A 26,568-nucleotide genomic window follows, 5' to 3' on the forward strand; every position below is an offset into this window, starting at 1 on the left:
GTGTCTGCTTGTCCTCCCTTCCTCCAGGGATGCTGGTGACTGGCACTCTTGGGCCTTCCAAGCACTGAGGGCAGAAGTTCCCCTCCAGCCTGGCCTTTAGCTGCTTGTCCCCTCTCCTCTGGCCGAAGTTGGGTGGACATGGATTCAAATTGCCAGCTCCTCCCTGTTTTCTAGCAGAGGACTTAGGGCAAGTCCCTTCCCCACCCTGAGTCCCCGTTTCGCAATCAGGAAAAGTGGGATATAAGGCATCCACCCCCTAGGACCAGGGATTTTCTACGGGCATTCAGAAGGAGGACTTCACCCAAGGAGTGGGGGGTGGAGTTTTTGGTTTTTTAGGGGTTTTTTTTTTTTTTCTGAGACAAGGTTTTGCCCCATCATGTAGGTTGGAGTGCGTGGCCCAGTCATGGCTCACTACCCTCAACTTCCTGGGCCCAAGCAGTCCTCATCTCGGCCTCCCCGGCAGCTGAGGCCACAGGTATATAGCACCACACCCAACTCATTTTTTTTTTTAAGTTTCTATTTTTTTGTTTATTTCTGAGACAGGGTCTTACTCTTTTGCTCAGGCTTGAGTGTAGTGGCATGATCTCAGCTCACTGCAACCTCTGCCTCCCAGGTTCAAGCAATTCTCCCACCTCAGCCTCCCCAGGAGCTGGGACTATAGGCACATGCCATCATGCCCAGCTAATTTTTGTATTTTTTGGTAGAGATGAGGTTTCACCATGTTGCCCAGGCTGGTCTCTAACTCCTGATTACAGGTGTGAGCCACTGCACCTGGCCGCTCAACTAATTTTAATTTTTTGTAAAGATGAGGTCTGTCTGTGTTGTACAGGCCACTTGAACTCCTGGGCAAGTGATCCCCCCACCCTTGGCCTTCCAAATAATCCAGATGTGAACCACTGCGCCCCACCAATCAGGAGCTGTGTTATTCTTGTGTTCACAAGCACAAAAGGCTGCAGTTCATTTTGGAGTGGCAAACAGGCATTTTCCCTGGGGAAGAGCCAAGGAACAATGGCTGGATGACAGGTGTTAGAAGAGTAGGTGGCCCTGTCTTGGGATTTAGAACCAGGCCTGGTGCGGTGGCTCAAGCCTGTAATCCCAGCACTTTGGGAGGCCAAGGTGGATGGATCACAAGGTCAGGAGATCGAGACCATCCTGGCTAACATGATGAAACCCTGTCTCATCATTTTTATTTTTATATTTAAAAAATAAAAAATTAGCCAGGTGTGGTGGCGTATGCCTGTAGTCCCAGCTACTCAGGAGGCTGAGGCAGGAGAATCGCTTGAACCCAGGAGGGGGAGGTTATAGTGAGCTGAGATCGCGCCACTGCACTCCAGCCTGGGCGACAGAGTTAGACTCTGTCTCAAAAAGCCAGAAGAACCCCAAGATGGAAGAGGCTTTAGCATTCTTCAGGCCAATTCACTGTATGGATAGATCAACAATGGCTCAGAGGCAGGCAGAGACTTGCCGTGAAGTAACTAAAACAGGCCACAGGCCCCCTGGTACGCTTACCAGTGCCTCAGTTTCCCTATCTATAATCCATTTCTAACTGTACTATATGTCAGGCAGTACTAAGCACTTGAGATGCATTATTGCATAGACACCTCAAGGTCACCACCCAAGGAGGGAGGTAGTATTTCACTTGTGTTTTACTAACGAGGCAGTAGGAGCAGAGCTGAGGTTGGAACAAGATGTCTGAAGACCTGCTCAGCACTGCCATACCAGGGCCCCAGCCTTCCATGTCTGGCAGGGATCCCAGTGGCAGAAGAAGGGCAGGGGAGGCTGGAGGCCCACCGCAGAACCATGGACTTTTCAGGAGGGAAGGCTTGTTCTGAGCTCCTTGAATCTCTGCAGGAAAAGGAGGGCATGGGAGTAAGTCCCCATACCTCACCAGTCTCTGCAGACCTGCCAGTTGTTTCTGCAGCTTCCCAGCGTCCCTGGCACCCCCACCACAACTCACTAAAGTCAACAGTGCCAAGGTGGCAGTGGAGGTCAGACAGATAGCCTTCACTGCCCAGCTGGGTAGCTCACCTGCTCTAGGCAAGCAGTGCCTGGACAACCCTGGGCCTTTCTAGCACTTGTGAGATGGACACAAGGCATCAGGCTTAGCTGGGAATGGAGTCTGGTCTCCTGAGCCTCTGCTCAGGTGGCATTTGTGTTACCAGCTCATGATTGGAGAAAAATCAAATTGGCTATAGGTAACCACTTAACCAGTGAGGGCCTATCAACTTCTCCCTAGAAACTTCCATTCTCCCATCTCAGTAAACCATGCTTGCCTTCATCTTGCTCCCTGAATACACCAGGCTTCTTTTTGCCTTTAAGAACAGTACCGTGTCCCCAAGTCATTACATTCACATCTCGGCTCAAATGTCACCTCGAAGACGTCTTCCTGGGCTTCCCAGCCATCTGAAGCAGTCCCCAGTCCCCCTACCCCTCACTCCACACTATCATCTTCTGTTTATTATTTACTTCATTATTTTTTGAGATGGGGTCTCATTTCATCACCCAGGCTGAAGTGTGGTGCCACGATCACAGCTCACTACAGCCTCGACCTCTTGGTCTCCAGGATCCTCCTGTCTCAGCCTCCCCAGTAGCTGGGACTTTGGATGTGTGCCATCATGCCTAGCTAAGCTTTTCTCTTGTTTTTTTTTTTTTGAGACAGAGTCTTGCTCTGTCACCCAGGCTGAAGTGCAATGGCATGATCTTGGCTCACCTACCTAAATAGCAGTAGCTACTCAGGATTACAGGCATGAGCCACCGCGCTGGGGCAAGTTTTTGTTTTTTAGACTAAGTTTCCCTCTTGTTGTCCAGGATGGAGTGTAATGGTGTGATCTCAGATCTTAGCCCACCACAACATCTGCCTCCCAAGTTCAAGAGATTCTCCTGCCTTAGCCTCCTGAGTAGCTGGGATTACAGGCATGCATCACCATGCCTGGCTAATTTTTTTGTATTTTTAGTAGAGATGAGATTTATCCATGTTGGTCAGGCTGGTCTTGAACTCCTGACCTCAGGTGATCTACCTGTCTCAGCCTCCCAAAGTGCTGGGATTACAGACATGAGCCGCCATGCCCAGCCCAAGTGTTTTTTTCAATTAATTTTATTTTATTTTTAGAGACAGGGTCTTGCTATGTCGGCCACACTGGTCTTGCACTCCTGGCCTCAAGCCATCCTCCTACCGTGGCCTCCAAAAGTGCTGGGATTCCAGATGTGAACCACTGCACCCTACCCTTATTTTCTTTAGAGCAGTCACCACTCTGAAATGATTTTATTGAGTAGGGGGCGGTGACTCACACCTGGAATCCCAGAACTTTGGGAGGCCTGGTGGGGCAGATCACTTGAGCTCAAGAGTTCCAGACCAGCCTAAACAACATGAAGAAACTCTGTCTCTACTAAAAATACAAAAAATTAGCCAAGTGTGGTGGTGCACACCTGTAGCCCTAGTTACTCAGGAAGATGAGGTGGCAGGAGCACCTGAGCCCAGGAGGTCAAGGCTGCAGTGAGCCGTGATTGTCTGGTCAATAGGAGTAAGACCCTGTTGCCCAGGCTGGAGTGCAGTGGTTTGATGTTGGCTCACTGCAACCTCTGCCTCCCGGGTTCCAGCGATTCTCTTGCCTCAGCCTCTTGAGTAGTTGGGACTACAGGCACGTACCACCACTCCTTAATTTTTGTATTTTTTAGTAGAGACGGGGTTTCACCATATTGGCCAGGCTGGTCTGGAACTCCTGACTTCGTGATCTGCCCACCTCAGTCTCAAATTGCTGGGATTACAGGCATGAGCCACCTCACCTGGCCTAAAAAACTTTTAATGACAGTATTGTGATACATGTGACACCAGCTTAATGAGCGCTGGGTGAGGGACAACCTATTCCACCTCACTTCCACCTGCCCTGTGTGTCCAGCTAGACGAAGCAACTGAAAGGCAGGCTGTCCTATTCTCTCTGTGTCCTTTTGCTTCTCCTCCTCAGCCCTGACTCAGTGTCTGGTGGTACTGCTTTGGTTTCTCCAGTGTCACAAGCCTAACTAAAGGACAGGAGGTGGCTGGTCACCAGCATCCTCCCACAAAGTCTCACCTGCCCACTTGTTTATGACCTCAGTAGTTGATGTGAAGTACTCATGTTTATACTCACGGATCCTGGTGCGTATAAGGTCAGAGCCTCCAATTCACTCTTCCTTTCACTGGTTCAAGAAATGTTTATAGGCCAGGTGTGGTGTCTCACACCTGTAATCCCAGCACTTTGGGAGGCCAAGGCGGGCAGATGATAAGGTGAGGAGATCGAGACCATCCTGGCCAACATGGTGAAACCCCGTCTCTACTAAAAATACAAAATTAGCCAGGTGTGGTGGCGGGCGCCTGTAGTCCCAGCTACTCAAGAGGCTGAGGCAGGAGAATCACTTGAACAGGGAGGTTGCAGTGAGCCAAGATCACGCCACTGCACTCCAGCCTGGCAACAGAGTGAGACTTCGTTTCAAAACAAAAATGTTTATTGAACTTCTATTATTTGCCAAGCCCTGTGAATACAGAGATAATCTTCTTGTCTATGTACTTTGTGCTCAATGAGTTTATAAGCCACAATTATAAATAATGTAAAACACTACTGCAAATGCTCCCCACAAGCCAGATGTGGTGGCACGTGCCTGTAGTCCCAGGCTGAGATAGGCATTGAGCCCAGGAGATTGAGACTGCAGTAAGCCATGATCACACCACTGTACTCCAGCCTGGGGGATAGAGTGAGATCCTGTCTCAAAAACAAAAAACCCAAATGCTCCCCACAAATGTCTATACCGATCCTGTGAGATATTACTAATTAGTATGTCCCAATTTTTATATATAATTAGAAAATGAGTCTTGACCTTTCAGCTGAGAAGTTGAACTTGATGCCAATGCCCATGCCCAGGACACTGCACATTCTGCCTCCTGAACGTGATACCCACAAAGGACATGGTGCTTGAATTTACCCAAGTCCCCAAAAGTATGCACCCTATGTTACAGAAGAAATAGATCTAAATCCTTATCAGACCAAAATTTCATCTTTATTTTTTTTTATTATTACTATTTTGAGACAGGCTTTTGCTGCTCTGTTGCCCAGGCTGGAGTGCAGTGGTGCAATCTCAGCTCACTGCAACCTCCGTCTCTCAGGTTCAGTGATTCTAATGCCTCAGCCTCCCAAGTAGCTGGAATTACAGATGTGCACCACCATGCCCAGCTAATTTTTGTATTTTTAATAGAGACAGGATTTCGCCATGTTGGCCAGGCTGGTCTTGAACTCCTGAGCTCATGTGATCTGCCCACCTCAGCCTCCCAAAATACTGGAATTACAGGTGTGAGCCACCGTGCCCAGCTTATTTTTATTTTTTTGAGACAGGATCTTACTCTGTTGCTCAGGGTGGAGTGCAGTGGTGCAATCGCAGCTCACTATAGCCCCAAGTTCCAGAGCTCAAGCAACCCTCCCACCTCAGCCTACTGCATAGCTGGGAGTACAGGCAGGAGCTACCTGGCTAATTTTTTTTTTTTTTTTTTCCCTGTAGAGGCAATGTCTCACTATGTTGCCCAGGCTGGTCTTGAACTCCTGGGCTGAAGCGATCCTTCTGCCTCAGCCTTCCAAAATGCTGGGATTACAGGTTTGAGCTACCATACCAGTCCCAAAATTTCTCTTTTTCTTTTCTTTTCTTTCTTTCTTTTTTTTTGAGATGGAGTCTTGCTCTGTCGCCCAGGCTGGAGTGAAGTCATGCAGTCTTGGCTCACTGCAACCTCTGCCTCCCAGATTCAAGCAATTCGCCTGCCTCAGCCTCCTGGGGGATCTATTAATATTTAAGGATAAATGGTAACTGTGGATACCCAACGTGGTGGGTTAGCAAGAGACCAAATTTTCAGAGGCCAAGAGCCCTACAGGGCTAAGAATCTGGCTGTTCGCCTATGGTTTTTTTTTTTTTTTTTAATTTTTTATTGCATTTTAGGTTTGGGGGTACATGTGCAGAACATGCAAGACAGTTGCATAGGTACACACATGGCAGTGTGTTTTGCTTCCTTTCTCCCCTTCACCCACATTTGGCATTTCTCCCCAGGCTATCCCTCCCCACCTCCCCCTCCCGCTGGCCCTCCCCTTTTCCCCCCAATAGACCCCACTGTTTAGTACTCCCCTCCCTGTGTCCATGTGTTCTCATTTTTCATCACCCGCCTATGAGTGAGAATATGCGGTGTTTCATTTTCTGTTCTTGTGTCAGTTTGCTGAGAATGATGTTCTCCAGATTCATCCATGTCCCTACAAACGACACGAACTCATCATTTCTGATTGCTGCATAATATTCCATAGTGTATATGTGCCACATTTTCCCAATCCAGTCTATCATCGATGGGCATTTTGGTTGATTCCAGGTCTTTGCTATTGTAAACAGTGCTGCAATGAACATTCGTGTGCACGCCTATGGTTCTTTAGGTGGCATTACAATTAAGGGCATAGGTTTATAGATTAGCTGATTTGCTGCAAGGACCAGAGATCATAGGCAGAAGTTAATAAAGGGCCTCCAAATCTGTGTCCTTTGTGCCAACAGGTGTGCCAGGCTGCTCACAAGACACCATGGTATTAGAAAGGATTTCTCTTAGTCATCCAGATGCCAGGTTTATGGCTGTTTGGCAGCCAAGTTCGGTGTGACATGTGATTCCCTTGTTATATAGGGTCCTGGAGTCCTTATAAAGCATGCAGGTGGAAGTCATGGAGTAGGAGCTGTCAAAACTCGACTCTGGTGGGACTCGAACCCACAACCTTTGAATGACCACACCAAGCTCAGCTAGAAGTCCAATGCGCTATCCGTTGCGCCACAGAGCCGGCTGCTGAACCCTTCCTACTCGCTCACCTCTGCCTGAAACTGCCCTTTTAGGGAGCTTCTAGGTGTGGTGCTGGGTGTTTGCTGAACTCGGCTGGGGCGCGAACGCGTGCTCCGGGTTTTCGGCTGTGGTGTGGACGGGAGTGCTCTTCCTACATCTGGGCGCCAGGGATGGCAGGGAGGAAGGACCGGGGTCGGCAGGAAGGAAGGGCCGGGGTGAAGCCCATCTGTCTTCTCTGACTCCGGGGTATCTGCGGCCGAGTGGGGCCGCACGGGATGGACTACAACTCCCAGCGTCCGGCGCGGCGGCACCGCCCAAAGCCGTGTGCGCGCAGGGCGGGCTGGGGTCGGGAGCGCTGGGGCTGCGCTGCGCTGCCTGCTCTGCGGCTTGCCGGCCGCGGAAAAGGTGCGGGAGGCTGTACGGCGGACCGGCACAGCCGGTTTGGGTTGCGGGAGGCGGGCGGGGGAGGAGCGCGGCGGGTGGGGCCGGGCGGCGGGCGGGGCTAGCAGGGCGGCCGGGCCATGCAGGGCGCAGAGCCGGCTTAGCACTGCTGAGACCCGGCTCCGGGCGCTCAGGGGCGGCTCATGCCCCCCGCGCTCCCGACTCCGCTGCTGCAACCCGAGCCGCATCTGGACAGGGCGCCGCGCGGCGGAGCTGAAGCTGGGTGAGCACAGGCCGGGCAGGTGGGTTACCGGGTGGGGAAATGCGCCGGGCCGAGTTGGGCGAGGTGGCTGTGCCAACCCGAGGTTGGGGGCGCGCCCTGCGGCGCTCTCTCCCTGACAGACGCTCTGTTACTCTGCTATTTAGGGGCGAGGGCGGTACGCGTGACCCGGGACAGGGGCCCGAGGGAACCGGTCACCCCCTTCTGGCCTCTTCTTGCCCTGTCCCCCAGCCTTCCAGGACGGGTTCCTGCCCCTCTGCTCTGGCAGGTTCTGGGAGATCTGAGGATCCTGGACCCTGGCGTTGGGATTGGGACTCTGGTTCAGTACCCCCGCCCCCGGCTTTTGCTTTTCGCGAGGGAGAGGGGGAGGTGGTGTGTCAGGGCTCCTTGTGGTTCAGACCATTCCCTCATCCTGGTTTGGAGGCTCTCAAGCCCCTTCACATTCGTGACCTTCAGCTCCTCCCAAGAACAGGAAAACCCGGAGAAAAACAGTCCCATCAGCTGTCCCCTTGAGCAAGTCCGCAAAGCTCCAGGAATAGAACCCAAGAGTCCTAGCTCAGCCCCAGCCCAGCCCCTGCAGCACAGTCGTTCCCCTCCCCCTAAGCTCCAGCCCCCGAAAATTCATCTGGGTGGTTGTGTGTGTCTCTGTTTTGGGGAGTGGTGCCTTCAAGGTTCTCCTCGCCTCCGGTTTGCCCCCTGGGCGGTCACCTCTCAAGTACCTCCGGGCTCTAACTCGTTTGCTGGGTAGCCCTCTATCGACCAGCAGAGGCACTGCTATGCCTTAGCCTGTGGGCAGGGACAGAGCTGCGCTCCTTTTCCAGGGAGCTGCCCCTTTGAGTGTTTTGATTTGGCCTGGTCATCCACAGAACCTCCCTGGGTCTCTGGGTGGGAAGTCGAGCCAGAAGCTCTTTTTTTTTTTTTTTTTTTTGAGATGGAGTTTCGCTCTTGTTACCCAAGCTGGAGTGCAATGGCGCCATCTCAGCTCACCACAACCTCCGCCTCCTGGGTTCAGGCAATTCTCCTGCCTCATCCTCCTGAGCTGGGATTACAGGCACACGCCACCATGCCCAGCTAATTTTTTGTATTTTTAGTAGAGACGGGGTTTCACCATGTTGACCAGGATGGTCTCGATCTCTTGACCTCGTGTTCTGCCTCAGCCTCCCAAAGTGCTGGGATTACTACTTTTTTGGGGGGGGGGACAGTCTCGCTCTGTTGCCCAGGCGAGATCTCAGCTCCCTGCAACCTCAGCCTCCCAGGTTCAAGACATTCTCTTGCCTCAGACTCCTGAGTAGCTGGGACTACTGGTGTGTGCCACCAAACACTAAAAACACTAATTTTGGTGTTTTTAGTAGATACGGGGTTTCACAATGTTGGTCAGGCTGGTCTCAAACTCCTGACCTCATAATCCACCCACCTCAGCCTTCCAAAGTGCTGGGATTATAGGCATGAGCCACAGTGCCCATCGAGCCAGAGGCTCTTAAGTCAATACTCACCCCCAAGCCATCTAGTTTAGGGTCCCTGGATGTCAGAAGAGTGGACTGTCCTGTTTTGGCTAAAAAGCCTCTTAAAACAAGTCTCACTACACCCATTGCACAGAGGGCAGAGACTAAGGTCTAAAATATGAAAGGATCTTGCCCAAAGTCACTTGAAGAACAGTAGGCAGAGATGGGACTATGAGATGAGAACCAGCTTCCTTCTTCTCACTCCTGGAATTCCTTACCTCAAGTACTAAGCCTGGGAAGGGACCCCTGTGGTCAGTCACTGGATTCAGTATGGCTAAGCCTTACCAGAGGCTGTCCACTTGGAATCACAGTGGTCTGGCTGCGTGGGCTGGAGAGATGGGTGTTTGGGTCCACTAACTGCGCTGTGTCTACAGGCCACAATGCTGCTTGGAGCCTCTCTGGTGGGGGTGCTGCTGTTCTCCAAGCTGGTGCTGAAACTACCCTGGACCCAGGTGGGGTTCTCCCTGCTGTTCCTCTACTTGGGATCTGGCGGCTGGCGCTTCATCCGGGTCTTCATCAAGACCATCAGGCGCGACATCTTGTGAGTACCTGGTCCAGCCTTTCCTGGGGTCTCTCACACCACGATGGGCTTCTGGTCCCCTAGGTCTCCTCAGGCCAGATCCCAGGATCTCTACCAGCACAGGGCAGCTGAGCTGAGTCCCAGAACAGCAGCACGCCTCTGCTCCACACCCTTCCTCTGGCGATAGTACCTGGTACCTCCATCTCCAAGCAGAAACCTAGGTCTGGTCCAAGGTCAAAGTCTTCTCCCAGGGACTCTCCCTAACTTGAGGCTCCTAGGCCTCAAGCAGGCTTGGCCTAGGACATACATTGAATACCAGGTGTGTTGAGACATCTGTAAGAGGTCCTGAGGACTCTGTAGTTTGTAAGGTAAAGAGGAACCCTGGGGAGAGGCCCTGCCCTCAGGTTGGCAGGGGTGCAAGATGGCACAGGGGGCACTGAGTTCTAGAGCAGAGCCCCGACTCAGATGTCTGGGAGAACCTACTCTCCAAAGAAGGAGAACCTACTCCCCAGGTATGCTCCAAGGGGCATCCTATACCAGAAATACCTATTCCCGCTTGTTCTCTATTAGGTGCCAGGCTAGCTTTGGAGTCCAGAGAGGAATAAGGCAGACCCCGGCTACCAAGCTCAAATTAGTCAGGAGAAAGAAGGGACATAGCACATCTGTAAACTGGCAGTGCCATGTGGGCAGAGACCCTAGCACAGCCTTGCTCACTACTGTGTCCCAGTACCCAGCACAGTGACCCACACTCAGCACAGATAGCTCAGCATTTGTCAATCTGGGTTGATTACAAAAGAAAGCACAGAGTGGCATATCCGGAAGGGCAGTAGCATGAAGCAAGGAGAGGCGGCCTCCAGCCTGGGCCCTAGGAATCAGAGAAGGCCTCCTGGAGGAAAAGCAGCTGTTCTTGAGGGGTGCCTTAGTTGTGGTGGAAGGAGATGAGTCCAGCCAGAAGTCACAGTATCGGCAAAGGCATGGAGTCCAGGGCTGGGCACGGTGGCTTACGCCTATAATCCCATCACTTTGGGAGGCCGAAGCACGTGGATCACTTGACCTCAGGAGTTCGAGACCAACCTGAGCAACCTGGCAAAACCCAAAATACAAAAAAATTAGCCGGGCATGGTGGTGTGCACCTGTGGTTCCAGCCACTTGGGAGGCTGAGGTGTGAGCATTGTTTGAGCCTGGGAGGCGGAGGTTGCAGTGAGCTGACATTGCACCACTGCACTCTAACCTGGGTGACAGAGTGTGACCCCGTATCAAAAAAAAAAAGGTGGCAGGGTGGGATGTTGCCAAGTGATTCCACAAACCTATTAAATATCTACTCTGTGCCTGGCACAGGACCCAGGGAACAGAGTGATGAATAAGACAGAAACCTGTCTCAGTGAGACTCACAGGGAGAAAGACTGGACAGACCAGCAAACTCATTATTTACTGTGGTCATGCCAGGTGCGGGGAGCAGCTAGACTGTGGGAGGCCCCAAACAAGGAGTTTGTACTTTTACAGGAAGCTCGAGAGACCTAGGTTTCTGCTGGAGCAGCAGGCTGAGAGGGTAGGAGTTGAACTCTGGAGCTAGAGAGACCTGGAGTTCAAATCTTAGCTCAGCCACCATCCATGAAGCTTTGAGCAGGCCATGGTACCATGAGAGCCTTGATTTCCTTCTGTGTAAGAGGAGGGGGAATTATATTATATTGGGAGGCATCGGTGAGACAGTGCTTGTTCCCAGCAGGAGCCAGGAGATGAAAGTGTCATAAGGGGTCTAGCTCATGAAGCATAGGCTGGCGACGCAGCAGCCTGGGGTAGGGTGTCAGGACCCCCTCACTCCCATCCATACCAGACACAGCGCCCTCTCCTGCTCCCACACAGTGGCGGCCTGGTGCTCCTGAAGGTGATGGTAAAGGTGCGGCAGTACCTGCGGGAGCGGCGGACAGTGCCCATTTTGTTTACCTCTACCGTTCGGCGCCACCCCAACAAGACAGCCCTGATCTTCGAGGGCACAGATACCCACTGGACCTTCTGCCAGCTGGATGACTACTCAAGCAGCGTGGCCAACTTCCTGCAAGCCCGGGGCCTGGCCTCAGGTGATGTGGCTGCCCTCTTCATGGAGAACCGCAATGAGTTTGTGGGCCTGTGGCTGGGCATGGCCAAGCTCGGTGTGGAGGCAGCCCTCATCAACACCAACCTGCGGCGGGATGCCCTACTCCACTGCCTCACCACCTCGCGAGCACGGGCCCTTGTCTTTGGCAGTGAAATGGCCTCAGGTGAGCCCCAAGGGGGCGGGGGACAAGAGCAATCCCATGGGATCTTGCACAGACCACAACTCCCTTCCAGCCCTGCAGAGGCTGTGTGGGTCAGTGGTTAAGGGCATAGAGTAGAGCCAGATGGCTTAGGCTGTGCCATGAGTAAACTGGAGATCCTGGGAAAGGGACTGAATTCTCTGAGCTTCATTTTTCTCATTCTTCATTTCTACCTCAATGTTTTCAAAAAGGTACTTCAGGCTGGGCACAGTGGCTCATACCTGTAATCCCAGCACATTGGGAGGCCCAGGCAGGAGGATCCCTTGAGCCCTGGAGTTTGAGACCAGCCTGGGCAACATAGTAAGACCTTATCTCTTCTAAGAAACTCTTGTTTTGAGACAGGGTCTTGCTCTGTCACCCAGGCTGGAGTGCAGTGGTGCAATCACAGCATATTGCAGCCTTGACCTCCCAGGGTCAAGCAATCCTTCCACATCAGCCTCCTGAATAGATGGGACCACAGACATGCACCATCATGCCTGGCTACATTTTGCATTTATTGTAGATACTCAGATTCGCCATGTTGCCCAGGCTGGTCTCAGACTCTTGAGTTCAAGTCATCTACCCACCTTGGCCTCTCAAAGTGCTGGGATTATAGGCATGAACCGCCACATAATAGGCATGCCTGGCCTATTAAAAAAGTTTTTAAAAAGCTAGGTGGGCATGATGATATGCACCTATAGTTCCAGCTACTCAGAGGCTGAGGCAGGAGAATCGCTTGAACCCAGGAGACGGAGGTTACAGTGAGCCCCGATCGAGCCACTGCACTCCAGCCTGGGCGACAGAGAGAGGTTCTGTCTTAAAAAAAAAAGAGACTTCACCTGAAGCACTAGCAACATGGCTGATGCTAGGTGGCCCTCAGCACAATAGTAACCATCCTTCTGACTTATAAGGCTACATCTGGCTCATCTGTATAATGGGAACAAAATTAATTCCCCACTTATCCCACAGAGCCTGCGTTTTATTTGCTGCCACATTGGGCACCTGTTTGTTTGTTTTTTCCACCAACATGGAGTCTTGCTCTGTTACCCAGGCTGGAATGCAGTGGCATGGTCTTGGCTCACTGCAACCTCCGCCTTCCAGGTTCATGTGATTCTGGTGCCTCAGCCTCCTGAGTAACTGAGACTACAGGCACACGCCACCATGCCCAGAGACAGGGTTTGTTGGCCAGGCTGTTCTTGAACTCCTGACCTTAGGTGATCTGCCCACCTCGGCCTCCCAAATTGCTGGGATTATAGGCGTGAGCCACCACACCCGGCAGAGCAGTTCTAATCTTCAAAAGTCCAGGTGAGGTAGGGATCTTGGTTTTATGGATGATGAGCCTGAGGTTCAGAGGGTATGAGGAGCTCATCCAAAGTCACACAGTTGATAAGTGGCAGAACTAGGGTTTGATCTTCAGCTTGACCACAGCACTCTGTTTTTTCTGCTCACGCTATTGTGGTTGTGGGATAATGAATGGGAAGTCAATCAGATGCTGAAGGGGACTGGTTCATCCCAGAGTTTTGGGAGGATGAAGACAGGTCACTTGAGGTTGAGAGTTCAAGACCAGCCTGGCCAACGTGGCAAATCCTTGTTTCTACTAAAAATATAAAAATTAGCCAGGCGTGGTGGCGCACGCCTGTAATCTCAGCTACTCAGGAGGCTGAGGCACAAGAATTGCTTGAACCCAGGAGGTGGAGGTTGCAGTGAGCCGAGATCATGCCACTGCACTCCAGCCTGGGTGACAGAGTGAAACTCTGTCTCTGACTCAAAAAAAAAAAAAGTGCTGAAAGGGGACCAGGTGCAGTGGCTCATGCCTGTAATCCCAGCGCTATATTTTTAGAGGCCAAGGTAGAAGAATCTCTTGAGCCTGGGGAGTTCAAGACCTGCCTGGGCAACATAGTGAGACCCTGTGTCTATTTTAAAAAAGCAAAAAAAGAGACCAGGCGCAGTAGCTCACGCCTATAATCCCAGGACTTTGGGAGGCCAAGGCGGGTGGATCACAAGGTCAAGAGATCGAGACCCTCCCGGTCAACAAGGTGAAACCCTGTATCTACTAAAAATACAAAAATTAGCTGGGCATGGTGGTGCGTGCCTGTAGTCCCAGCTACTCGGGAGGCTGAGGCAGGAGAATTGCCTGAACCTAGGAGGTGGAGGTTGGGGTGAGCCGAGATCATGCCATTGCACTCCAGCCTGGGTAACAAGAGCGAAACTCCATCTCAAAAAAAAAAAAAAAAAAGCAAAAAAAGAAAGAAAATTTTAAAATGGTGCTGAAAGGGGAGAGGGAAGAGGCAGCCAGGGGAGAGGAGAAGGTTGGGGAAATCAAGAGGAAGCCAGGGAGGTGGCGCCAAGCCTAATAGCGCTGCTCCATGCCCAGGCGGGTGGTTATATGATGCCTATGCAGCGCACAGGGGAGCCTGAGAGAAGGCTCCCACTATCGGAAGGGGATGGAGGGCCACTGGCCTCTGATCTACACTCCTTGCTTCTGTCCGGTGCCCGAAGAGTAAGTAGCATGGGACGGTGGGTGAGAGCCCAGACCTTGGTGTGAGGTGGAGCTGGCATTGCAGTCCCAGGTCCAACATATTCTAGCTGTGAGCAGGTCCTCTCAGAGCCCCAATCTTCTCATCTGTAAGAAGGGCTGTTGTTTGTCCCTCTTTCCCAGGGCTGTGAGATCAGGGAGGGCAGGCAAAACACCCACTCTGTGGTTACCCGGTAGCTAGTGGAACTGTTGCCAGTGCCCCTGTAAGCAGTGAGGCCCAGGTGCTTCACCACCTCTCCTCCTGCCTAGCCAGTCTCCTCAGCAACATGGCCAGCCCTGCCAGGAGCAGAGGTCCTGGGAACATGGGGCTTTCTGGCCTGCCTGCTGACTGCCCTGTCTCCCCACAGCCATCTGTGAGATCCATGCCAGCCTGGACCCCTCGCTCAGCCTCTTCTGCTCTGGTTCCTGGGAGCCCAGTGCGGTGCCTACAAGCACAGAACACCTGGATCCTCTGCTGAAAGATGCTCCCAAGCACCTGCCCAGTTGTCCTGACAAGGGCTTCACAGGTGGGCTCCCTCCCCTCCCCACAGAGGGGCTCTCGCACAGGCCCTGGACAGAGCACTGGCCTCAGTGCCAGAAGGCGACTTTTCTGGAAATGTGCCATGTGCCTGCAACATGTCACATCACCTCCCTTTTTCCATCTGGAAAATGGTGACAGTAAGCCTGGGCCACTCCAGGGTTACTGTGAAGGTGAAATGAGCTGATGTGTGTCACCGTGCCAGATACATGGCTGAGAACACAGGAGCTCACAAAGTCTCGTTCTTTGATTTGTTGAACAGTCCTTTATTGATGCCTAATGGGCAGAATCCTGTGGACCCCAGGAACCTACCTGGTCTGGGCTTTGGTTAGGGTTGGGTGGGAGGGTGGGTGAGGAGCAAGACTCGTTGAATATTCATCAAGCGCCTCTTCAGTGCAGGACACTGCAGGATCTCCAGCTGTGGTCCTCTCCCAGCGCTGCGCGGCCTCCCAGACCCCACCTCCGGGCAGCTTCCTGAGCCTCTCACCCCTCTTCCTCTCTACTCTAGCCTACCTGGTTCTTCTGCTCTTCTCATTTCCTTTCCTGTGATGGCCCGGTGTCTCAGAGCTTGGGCTGTCAAGTCAGATCCCAGTTTATATCCTGGCCCTACCGCTTCCCTCATGTGAATCATGACACCCGCCCTGCCCTTGGAGCCTCAGTTCCCACAGCCATAAGACTGGGGACAGTAACAGAACCTACTTTATGGGGTAGCTTTGAGGGTTGAAAAAAACACAGTGGGGCCAGTCCTGAAGTTAGGGTGTGGCAGGAGGGGCTCAGTAACTGGTCATTGCCATTAGCACTGTTAACTTCTCTCTTGCATGTAAATCTGATCTCTCGGTGCATTTGTCAGCTGCTTGAGGTCAGGGACTCTGGCTAGGTTGCCCCATGCCCTCATAGTGCCTAGGGCTGGCAAACAGCAGGCATCCAGGGAGCATGAGTTGTCACGGCAGGTGCTCTAAACACGTGGAGTCTTCCTATGGAGTTCCTGACCTCCAGGGAGCCTCCAGCCTGGTAGGGCTGAGCCTTGCATAGAAACTCTAATGTGGCAGTCCCACTCCAGGGCTGCAGAGTGGGACAGATAAATGCTCAGCAGTACGGAAGCCTTCTCAACACCCCACTTCCTAAAGCTAATGCTTCCCTATGCTCTATGACTTGGGGCAGGCGTCACCTCCATCGGGAAGCCCACCTGGCACCACTTCCCCTCCTGCAAGCTTGGGCCAAATGTGGCTGCTGGGTTTCAGCAGGTCCTGTGCTCTCCCTCAGCACTTGGTACTTAGTATTAGAATTGCCAGTGTCCTCATCTGACTGTTCCACTGAGCTGTGACTGCCAGGAGGGTTAAGCCTGTGCCCATCTTAGTCACTGATGCCTCTCCCCCCAGGGCCTAGCACAGAGCAAGGGCCCAGGAAATGTTTGTTGGAGTGGATGCTAGGGTTAGAGCTGAGTGGTGTCTGAGGTCATCAGAACAGGCTTCCTGGCAAGGTTAAGATGGGAACAGGTGTTGAAGGGGGCACACCTGCAGGTGTCCATCTATTTGACCCTGTGCCCAGCCCTGAGCTGCCCCCCTACAGCCACTTACATCTGTTTTCTTTAGATAAACTGTTCTACATCTACACATCGGGTACCACAGGGCTGCCCAAGGCCGCCATCGTGGTGCACAGCAGGTAAGGGGCAGGTGCCCAGGGTGCGGTAGACAGAGGCAGGGCTGGGGATTCTCCTCCTGCCTTTCCAGGACCCGCCCACTCTTTGGCCCTGTGCCCTCCCAGGTATTACCGCATGGCTGCCCTGGTGTACTATGGATTTCGCATGCGGCCTGACGACATCGTCTATGACTGCCTCCCGCTCTACCACTCAGCAGGTAACTCAGGGCCTGTCCCTCAGCCTCCAGCACCTCCAGGTGCCCCAACCCTGTCAGGCAGTAGAAACACATGAGCTTTGGGCCAGGCACTGTGGCTCATGCCTGTGATCCCAGCACTTTGGGAGGCCAAGGCCGGGGTGGGAGGCCAAGGCCGGGGGGATCACTTGCAGCCAGGAGTTCAAGACCAGCCTGGCCAGCATGGCAAAACCCCATCTCTACTAAAAATACAAAAATTAGCTGGGTATGGTTGCATGCACCTGTAATCACAGCTACTTGGGAGGCCGAGGCATGAGAATTGCTTCAACCTGGGAGTCAGAGGTAGCAGTAAGCTCAGATCATGGAACTGTACTCCAGCCTGGATGACAGAGCAATACCATCTCAAAATAAATCAAAATAGGCCGGGCACGGTGTCTTATGCCTGTAATCCCAGCACTTTGGTAGGCCGAGGTGGGCAAATCACAAGGTCAGGAGTTCAAGAGCAGCCTGACCAACATGGTGAAACCCCATCTCTACTAAAAATATAAAAAGTAGCTGGGCATGGTGGTGGGCACCTGTAATCCCAGCTACTCAGGAGGCTGAGGCAGGAAAATCATTTGAACCCAAGAGGCAGAGGTAGCAGTGAACTGAGATTGCACCATTGCACTCCAGCCTGGGTGACGGGGTGAGACTCTGTCTCAAGAAAATAAATAAATAAATAAATAAATAAAAATAAAACACGATTAGCCAGGCATGGTGCACATGCCTATGTCTCAGCTACTAGGGAGGCTGAGACAGGAGGATCACTTGAGCCTGGGAGTCTAAAGCTAGCCTGGGCAACATGGTGAGACCTGTCTCTAAAAAAATGCGTTTTAAATTGAAAAAAGGGTCAGCACGCCAGCCTCACAGTGTGTGTGGCAGTGTACCACGGGGCCTCTGGGCCTGTCTCACATTTCACTTAGTTTCCACAGATATGCATGGCATTGCTGCTTGTTTGGAGGGGCTTAAGGGGAGACAGAGCTTGAATAAATATAGCTCCTGCCCTCTAGGTGCTTACAGTTGGGTGTATATGTGAGTTGGGGGAGCAGGAGTACAGCACGAGGGAAGAGCCTGGTGATGGAAGTCAGGGAGGCTTCTTGGAGGAGGTCACCCAAGGCAGGCGGATGTGAGGTGCAGAAGCCTGCAGGGCAGAGCAGGCCTGCCTGGCTGGATGGCAGTATCACAGATTTAGGGCCGGGGGAGGGTCTTCATCTCCCTGACCCACAGGGGCCATCCCTCTGCCTCCAGGAAACATTGTGGGAATCGGGCAGTGCCTGCTACATGGCATGACGGTGGTGATCCGGAAGAAGTTCTCAGCCTCCCGGTTCTGGGATGATTGTGTCAAGTACAACTGCACGGTGAGCGAGAGCGGGAAGGGTGAGCTGTCCCTGTCCCCTTGTTACCTTTTTCCCAACCACACTTCGGGCGTCCGTCTTACAGCTGAGGTGGCCAGTCATTCCAAAGAGCTCATTTGCAGCAATGTTCCCGTTGTTCAGATGGGGAGACTAAGACCCAGAGAGGGAGAGGATGGCACGGCCAGCCCCTGGGGAGGGGAGGCGCTTGAGGGATCAGGAGAATCCTACTTTAGTGGGAGCAGTCTCTGGAGTCTGAAATCACACCAAGTCTACCCCTAGATTGTGCAGTACATTGGTGAACTGTGCCGCTACCTCCTGAACCAGCCACCGCGGGAGGTGGAAAACCAGCACCAGGTTCGAATGGCACTAGGCAACGGCCTCCGGCAGTCCATCTGGACCAACTTTTCCAGCCGCTTCCACATACCCCAGGTGGCTGAGTTCTACGGGGCCACAGAGTGCAACTGCAGCCTGGGCAACTTTGACAGCCAGGTGCGGCCAGGTTGGGGATGGACAAGGCCACTGCAGGGATGGATGGCCATGGAAGGCACTGGACGCGGAGGGGGGCAGAGTTCCAGCATGAGAGTGTGGGTGCTGGAGTCCCACCTCCCCATCATTGTTCAGTTTTGGGCCCATGGTGGGAGAGCCCAGGCCCAAGTCTTGGCCTTCACAGGTGGGAGCCTGTGGCTTCAACAGCCGCATCCTGTCCTTCGTGTACCCCATCCGGTTGGTACGTGTCAACGAGGACACCATGGAGCTGATCCGGGGGCCCGATGGCATCTGCATTCCCTGCCAGCCAGGTCTGCCACTTGGGGGTCAGAGAGGGAGGGACTGGCCTGAGAAGGAATGAGGCCAGGTGTGTGCAGATGGGGAGCCCTGTTCTGATCAGTGGCCATCACTTAGCTCTGCTGTTAGGGCTGCAAGTTACTCATTTCTTTGTGTATCATTCATTCACCATTCTATCTGTCCATCAGTGCATTCATTCTTTTTTTTTTTTGAGCTGAAGCCTCACTCTGTCACCCAGGCTGGAGTGCAGTGGTGTGAGCTTGGCTCACTCTAACCTCTGCCTCCTGGGTTCAACCAATTCTCCTGTCTCAACCTCTCAAGTAGCTGGAATTAAAGCCACCATGCCCAGCTAGTTTTTGTATTTTTTTTTTTTGAGACAGAGTCTCATTCTGTCACCCAGGCTTGAGTGCAATGGCGGTCTCTGCTCATGGCAACTTCTGCCTCCCGGGTTCAATTGATTCTCCTGCCTCAGCCTCCTGAAAAGCTGGGATTACAGGCATGTGCCACCACACCTGGCTAATTTTTGTATTTTTAGTAGAGACGGGTTTCACTATGATGACTAGGCTGATCTTGAACTCCTGACCTTGTGATCCACCCGCCTCGGCCTCCCAAAGTGCTGGGATTACAAGCGTGAGCCACAGTGCCTGGCCCTAGTTTTTGTATTTTCAATAGAGCTGGTCTCAAACTACTGACCTCAAGCAATCCACCTGCCTCAGCCTCCCAAAGTATTGGTATTACAGGTGTGAGCCACCGCACCCAGCCTCATTCATTATTTTCATGTTGACTCCAGATGACCCTGAGTCCAGGCTACTTGAGACTGATTCTGGCTCAGCTCCTTACTCTGTGTCATGGGCTAGTATTCAGCCTCTCTGTGCCTAAGTCCCTTTATCTACAAACAGGGTGATGGTACAAACAGCCCATGAGGCTGGCCTGAGAATTATGCGTGGTAAAGAACATAAAACTCTGAGTGGGTCGCAGCATGGAGGAGGGGCTTGGGGTGCTAGCTTTGTTAGGCTGTCCCCGAGGAGCCTGACCCCTGTTCTCTATGTTCATCTTCTCATCAGCTTCAAGAACAGGCATCATTGGCTCAGTGTGTCTGACCTGCCAAGATGAGCTCCTGGGGTGGGGGAGGGTGGGGCATTTCTGTGGCAAGCAGTGTGACTCAAGTCAGATCAAGATGCAGAGTACAGGCTGGGAGTGTTGGCTCACACCTGTAATCCCAGCACTTTGGGAGGTCAAAGCGAGCAGATTACCAGAAGTCAGGAGTTCAAGACCAGCCTGGCCAACAGGGTGAAACCCCATCTCTACTAAAAAAATATTTTTTTAAAGATTAGCCAGGTGTGATGGCATGCGCCTGTAGTCTCAGCTAGTCGGGAGGCTGAGGCAGGAGAATCACTTGAACCCAGGAGGTAGAGGTTGCAGTAAGCCAAGAGCACACCACTGCACTCCACCCTGGGCAACAAGAGTGAAACTTCGTCTCAAAAAAAAAATAAAAGATGCAGGATACACCTGGTGACAGAGGACAGGTGGGAGAGAGGCTGCCTAGGCCAGATCCGACCCTGCCTTCCCCACCTCAGGTGAGCCAGGCCAGCTGGTGGGCCGTATTATCCAGAAAGACCCCCTGCGCCGCTTCGATGGCTACCTCAACCAGGGCGCTAACGACAAGAAGATTGCCAAGGACGTCTTCAAGAAGGGGGACCAGGCCTACCTGACCGGTGGGTCCACAGCCTGTCACAGCCCCTTCCCATGGGTTAGGGTAGGAGGAAACCGTCTCCCACTTCCAGAGGACACCTTCCCAGGATTCCCCCAGTCCTGGCCCTTGTGGTCAAATCCTTGACCCAGAGTTGGCCATCCCCAGCCCTGCCTCATCCAGCCCCTCCCTAGGTGACGTCCTGGTGATGGACGAGCTTGGCTACCTGTACTTCCGAGACCGCACAGGGGACACGTTCCGCTGGAAAGGTGAGAATGTGTCCACCACCGAAGTGGAAGGCACACTCAGCCGCCTGCTGGACATGGCTGACGTGGCTGTGTATGGTGTCGAGGTGCCAGGTATGTGCAGGCAGCTACAAGGTATGGGTGGGGAGGCACAACCCAGGGGCACCACCAGCTACTCACTGTCCACCCTGCCACCCCCAGGAACCGAGGGCCGGGCTGGAATGGCTGCCGTGGCCAGCCCCACTGGCAACTGTGACCTGGAGCGTTTTGCTCAGGTCCTGGCAAAGGAACTGCCCCTGTATGCACGCCCTATCTTCCTGCGCCTCCTGCCTGAGCTGCACAAAACAGGTGTGTCCCGTCCCTGCTCCAGTTCTCGGATCCCAGGTCCGGTTTCCTTCTAGAGAGACCCGGTGGCTGTCATTTGACCTCTGTACACAGCCTGGCCGGGCAGTTGGTAAAGTGACCTGCCTGTTTAGAGGTGAGCAGACAGGGCTGGCAGAGAGAGAGAGATACACATTGATCCTTAGTAGAACAAATGTTATGTGCCAGGCACTGCACTAGGCCTCGGGATAGGAGTGGCGAGCTCTGACAGGACATTTGCCTTCTTGGAGTTTTAGAGCAGGAGAGGGGCTGGCCTAGCACAAAGCATTTCAAAGATAAAGAATGAACCACATAATCTGTGATGAGATTAGAGTAAAACAGATAAAAAGAAGAATGAACCACAGCAAGGTGACAGGAAAGTGAAAGGAGGGACACTTGGGATGACTAGAAGTCTCCTCTGAGGAGGGGATGGTTCAGCTGAGACCTAAATGAAAGGGAGGACTTTAGGCTGGGCGTGGTGGCTCATGCCTGTCATCCCAGCACTTTGGGAAGCTGAGGTGGGCGGTTCACCTGAGGTCAGGAGTTCAAGACCAGCTTGGCCAACATGGTGAAACCCCATCTCTACTAAAAATACAAAATTAGCCGGGCATGGTGGTACGTGCCTGTAATCCCAGCTACTCAGGAAGCTGAGGCAGGAGAATTGCTTGAACTTGGGAGGCAGAATTTTCAATGAGCCGAGATCATGCCATTGCGCTCCAGCCTGGGCGACAAGAACAAAACTCCATCTCAAAAAAAAAAAAAAAAGAACTTTATGGGGGCGGGAGGAAGGCAGTTCAGGCTGTGGGAATAGCCACTGTATAAAGTCCCGGAGGCAGGAAGGAGCTCAGGTGCTGGAGGAATGAAAGAGGGCCCCCAAGGCTGCAGCCATGTGAGAGTGGCAGGCAGTGGCATGAAGTGGGAGAGAAGCAGCAGGGGCCAGAAGCCCAGGGCCTTGCATGCCAGGGTAGGAGTTGGGACTGTCCCGGGGGCAGTAGGGAGCTGCAGAAGCATCTCAGCAAGGCCGGGCATAGTAGTGCATGCCTGTAATCCTAGCACTTCGGGAGGCCGAGGCAGGCAGATCACCTGAGGTCAGGAGTTTAAGACCAGCCTGGCCAACATGGCAAAACCCTGTCTCTACTAAACATACAAAAATTAGCTGGCCGGGTGCGGTAACTCATGGCTATAATCCCAGCTCTTTGGGAGGCTGAGGTGGGCAGATCATTTGAGGTCAGGAGTTCGAGACCAGCCTGGCCAACATGGTGAAATTCCGTCTCCACTAAAAATTTTTAAAAAAAAATTACGGGGAGGGAGGGGTCGCAAAACAAAAAATTAGACTGGGCATGGTGGCTCACACCTGTGATCGCAGCACTTTGTGAGGCCAAGGCAGATGGATTGCCTGAGCTCAGGAGTTTGGGACCAATGGTGAAACCCCATCTCTACAAAAAATATAAAACTTAGCCAGGCACAGTGGTACGCACTTATAGTCCTGGCTACTTGTGAGGCTGAGGTGGGAGGAATTGCTTGAGCCCAGGGGTGGAGGCTGCAGTGAATTGAGATGGCATTACTGCATTCCAGCCTGGGTGATAGAGAGAGACCCTGTCTCAATAAAAAAGAAAAAAAAAAAATGGGAGACATCACAGTCAGAAGACCTGAGTTCTGGTCCCCACTCTGTTGTCACTCAGTATGTGACACTAGGCATGTAGCTTCCCTTCTCTAGGTCTGTTTTCCCATCTGCAAAGTAGAGGTGGGTGGATAACTAGCAAATATCCCCATGCCCCAACTCTGCCATGGCTGCTCTGAGAAGCAGTACTTTAGGTAATAAGATGGAGCATTCTTTGCAAACTGTGAAGGACTGTGCCTCCTCCTCCCCCACTTCCCCTCCCATGTTTGTCCTCCCGCCCTGCCCCCTGCCTTCCTCAGCTCTGGTGGTCGGATTCTTGGGAGCTCAAGCCCCTCCCATGCACTGAGTCTTCTTCCTTGTCCTTCCAGGGACCTACAAGTTCCAGAAGACAGAGCTACGGAAGGAGGGCTTTGACCCGGCTGTGGTGAAAGACCCGCTGTTCTATCTAGACGCCCGGAAGGGCCGCTACGTCCCGCTGGACCAAGAGGCCTACAGCCGCATTCAGGCAGGAGAGGAGAAACTGTGATTTCCCCCCATCCCTCTGAGGGCTGGCGGATGCTGGATCCAGAGCCCCAGGTTCTGCCCCAGAGGGGTCTTGGACAAGGCCAGACCAAAGCAAGCAGGGCCTGGCACCTCCATGCTGAGGTGTTGCCCCCTCCATCTAAAACTGCCAAGTGACTCACTGCCACCTCCCCAACCCTTCCAGAGGCTTTCTGTGAAAGTCTAATGTCCAAGTTACATCTTCTGGGCTAGGCAGGCCCTCTGATTCCCAGGCTGAGACTGACAGGTCTTCTCAGGATGATGTCTTGGGTCAGGGCAGGGAAAGGACAAAGGGGTCACCAAGCCTTTCCCAGAGAGCAGGGAGCTTGTAAATGGAAGTCAACAGAGTGGGCCGAGACAGTGGTAGCCATCCATTGGGTAGTAAGAGGATCCTAGCCCCAGAGCTGCCCAAGTTCATTTGGCTCCACTCCCACCTCCAGGAGGGGAGGAGAGGACCTGGTGTCTGTAGGTGGCCCTGATGCCCCATCTACAGCAGGAGGTCAGGACTGCACCCCTGGTCTCTCCCCACTCCCCCATTCTCCTCCTCGGGTGGCTGCCTGGCTGACCCTCAGGCAGGGCCTTTCAGTCCTTGTGAGTCTGTGTCACCTCCATCTCAGTCTTGGCCTGGCTATGAGGGGAGGAGGAATGGGGGAGGAAGGGGCTCAGGGACCAATAAACTCTGCCTTGAGTCCTCCTAGCCTGTGTGCAAGCCACCCAAGCCCACCCTGACCCCAGAGCTCCACAGCTCCACTGTGGCCTCCTCAACCCCCCATGCCAAACCCCTGGCCCCTTCACCACCTCATCTGTTCATTCACTCAGCTAAACTGAGGCTGCGGCATGTCAGATGTGCAGCCCCTGCCTTCAGTGTGCTGGCTCAGGTGGGGGCAGTGCCCATTCAAGTCCGGCAAGGTGTTTAACAGTGTGGGCTTGAAAGTCCATACCCGTTCTGTCGCTCTTAAGTGTGTGGCCTTGGGCAGATGACTCAGTCTCCTCGCCTGTGAATGGGATTCATCAGCTCCTTTTGATTCAGGAGCTGAATGTGCCATCAGGAGTACGGGGTTTGAGGGGAAACCCCTTAGGCAGGATCCTGACTCCGCACCGGCTCTATCTGCCTGAGGTGTATTTTCTGAGTTCTTTAGGGCTGGAAAGATCTGCAGGGGTGGGGGCTGCTGTGAGAGCCAAAGCAAGGCTGCCCGGCAGCCCGGCCAGAGGCCTGGGAAGCTTCCCGGAACAGTCAACACAGCTGCCCCACCAGCAGTGCCAGTGGAGAGCCAGCTGTCTCCTAGGCCCTGGTGGAGGAGTCACACTCAGGCTGGAAACTCACTGCCCAGTGGGAAGGGGTTCCAACACAGCCCAGCGTGGGGGGCGGGGGACAGTGCGAGCTCCTGCGCCTTTATCTCCACTGTGGGCTTTCTAAGGAAAGAACCAGAACTTGGAGGTTTTCAGTGACGTAGCCAAGGTCACAACAAGTAGCGGGGGCTGGAATGGAGCCCCTGCCCTTCCTGCCACACCACCGCGCCTCCTGGTGCAGAAGGTAAGGGAAGCCAGGAAAGCCTCCATTCCGCGCATGCCTGCAGAGCCGCCTCAGCCATACCCCAGGCCAGCAGCTGACAGTTCAGGCAGGGTGGCCAGGCTGAAAGCTGGGGTGCCTCCTGGGGGAGTGCACTTGGAAGGACAGAGGAGTCCAGTGCTTGTCTCGGGAGAATTCGGGGTGCAGGGGCAGAACTGGAGTCGGGGGGGGCCTTGTGGAGCGATGCTGAGTGGCGTGGCGTGGCAGGCATGGCTGCTGTGCCTGAGTGTGGCCAGCAGAGGGCGCATGGAGCTTGGAGAATCCACTCCTGGCCTCAGCCCAGGGAAGCCTGGAGAGGCTGAGTCTCGCCTCATCCCCCGAGCAGGTACCATACTCAGAGGACCCTGTGGCCGGCTTCTGAGGGCTTAATTTGGTTGACAGTGTGGCTTTGTATCTTTAACCCTCAGCAGTGAGTTCTCCACAATGGGAAGAAGGAGCCCCCAGAGCGGGGGCATTCCTTGCTCCAGGCTGAACACAGTCACCTGAAGGCAGTATGCAGGTGATTAAGGTGGTTAAGCATGGGGTCTGGGCCTGATGCTGGTGTCCGCTCAATGCTTGGTAGTTAACATGGTAGTTAACAGAGAAAAAGGAGATATTAGATCTTTTGGTTTTGTTTGTTTGCGAATATATTTTTTATTTAGTCATTCTGTTTACAATTGAAACTCTGGGAATTCAAAATTAACGTCCTTGCCCATGAGCTTCCTATAGACACCAGAAAAAGTTTCAACCTTGTGTTCCACATTGTTCTGCTGTGCTTTGTCCAAATGAACCTTTATGAGCCTGCTGCCATCCAGTTTCACGCGGATTCTCTTCCCCACAATTTCACTTGGGAAGACTAGGTCCTCGAGGATTGCATCGTGCACAGCTGTCAGTGTACAGCTCCTGGGACGCTTTTGTTTATTTTTTGTACGGCTTTTTCGAGTTGGTTTAGGCAGAATTCTCCTCTGGGCGATAAAGACAACATGCTTCCCACTGAACTTTTTCTCCAATTCGCGTACTAGCCGGACTTGGATTTTCTGGAAAGATTTTATTGAGGAACAGGAACAAAGATTATGGTAGCTTTCCGGCCACCACCAACTGCAATTTCCTTGGCTGCCGTAATATTCAGCTCCCTGAGCTGAGCCTTGAGGTCAGAGTCCATCTCCAGCTCCAGAAGAGCCTGGGAGATGCCGGACTCGAATTCGTCTGGCTTCTCGCCATTGGGCTTCATGATCATGGCGCTCGAACTGAACATGGCTTTCTCCTTGGTGAGTGCCGACTTAGCAAAACATGTTTAGGTTTTAAGACCCCAGACTAGGCCGGGCGCAGTGGCTCACGCCTGTAATCCCAGCACTTTGGGAGGCCGAGGCAGGTGGATCACAAGGTCAAGAGATCGAGACCATCCTGGTCAATATGGTGAAACCCGTCTCTACTAAAAATACAAAAAATTAGCTGGGCATGGTCGTGCGTGCTTGTAATCCCAGCTACTCAGGAGGCTGAGGCAGGAGAATTGCCTGAACCCAGGAGGCGGAGGTTGTGGTGAGCCAAGATCGCACCATTACACTCCAGCCTGGGTAACAAGAGCGAAACTCCGTCTCAAAAAAAAAAAAAAAAAAAAATACCCCAGACTAGGCTAAGTTTCTCACTTCTGCACTGAACCCTACCTACCACAGCCCCTCCATGATGGAGAGTCCTGGTGGGCCTGTGACCCCTCCAGCTCTCAGG

At 53.2% G+C, this 26,568-nt stretch overlaps 1 protein-coding gene, 1 non-coding gene and 1 pseudogene across 5 annotated transcripts; 1 reads left to right on the forward strand and 2 right to left on the reverse strand.

Annotated features, from left to right (window-relative positions):
* Positions 1–6,730: 6,730 nt before the first annotated feature.
* TRNAR-UCU (transfer RNA arginine (anticodon UCU)) lies at positions 6,731–6,821 on the reverse strand. The gene is given in 2 exon segments: positions 6,731–6,766; positions 6,785–6,821. It is a non-coding gene; the product is annotated as a tRNA-Arg (tRNA).
* A 321-nt stretch (positions 6,822–7,142) lies between these two features.
* Positions 7,143–23,991, forward strand: SLC27A4 (solute carrier family 27 member 4). 3 transcript variants are annotated; one of them, XM_035258977.3, is made up of 13 exons: positions 7,143–7,225; positions 9,358–9,524; positions 11,367–11,761; positions 14,660–14,818; positions 16,422–16,491; positions 16,594–16,685; positions 17,949–18,058; positions 18,335–18,544; positions 18,726–18,852; positions 20,416–20,553; positions 20,723–20,887; positions 20,975–21,121; positions 23,123–23,991. In XM_035258977.3, the coding sequence occupies exons 2-13, from the start codon at positions 9,364–9,366 to the stop codon at positions 23,278–23,280; spliced, it is 1,932 nt and encodes a 643-aa protein (XP_035114868.1). In that variant the 5' UTR covers positions 7,143–7,225; positions 9,358–9,363; the 3' UTR covers positions 23,281–23,991. The 3 variants fall into 3 exon arrangements, with proteins under 3 accessions (XP_035114868.1, XP_035114874.1, XP_009001782.1); XM_035258983.3 differs by lacking the exon at positions 7,143–7,225 and adding an exon at positions 7,319–7,503; XM_009003534.4 differs by lacking the exon at positions 7,143–7,225 and adding an exon at positions 7,319–7,484.
* A 612-nt stretch (positions 23,992–24,603) lies between these two features.
* LOC144576741 (small ribosomal subunit protein eS7 pseudogene) lies at positions 24,604–26,232 on the reverse strand (annotated as a pseudogene). The gene has a single exon (XR_013519189.1). The product of XR_013519189.1 is annotated as a small ribosomal subunit protein eS7 pseudogene (transcript).
* Positions 26,233–26,568: the final 336 nt, after the last annotated feature.

Source organism: Callithrix jacchus, chromosome 1, assembly GCF_049354715.1.
Source record: "Callithrix jacchus isolate 240 chromosome 1, calJac240_pri, whole genome shotgun sequence".
NCBI classification, from domain to species: Eukaryota; Metazoa; Chordata; class Mammalia; order Primates; family Cebidae; genus Callithrix; species Callithrix jacchus.

Coding starts and splice junctions, on each gene's coding strand:
- SLC27A4 (XM_035258977.3), top strand. CDS start 9,364: ATGCTGCTTGGAGCCTCTCTGGTGGGGGTGCTGCTGTTCTCCAAGCTG. Junction 18,545..18,725: donor TGGGCAACTTTGACAGCCAG/GTGCGGCCAGGT, acceptor TGGCCTTCACAG/GTGGGAGCCTGTGGCTTCAA. Junction 18,853..20,415: donor CTGCATTCCCTGCCAGCCAG/GTCTGCCACTTG, acceptor TCCCCACCTCAG/GTGAGCCAGGCCAGCTGGTG.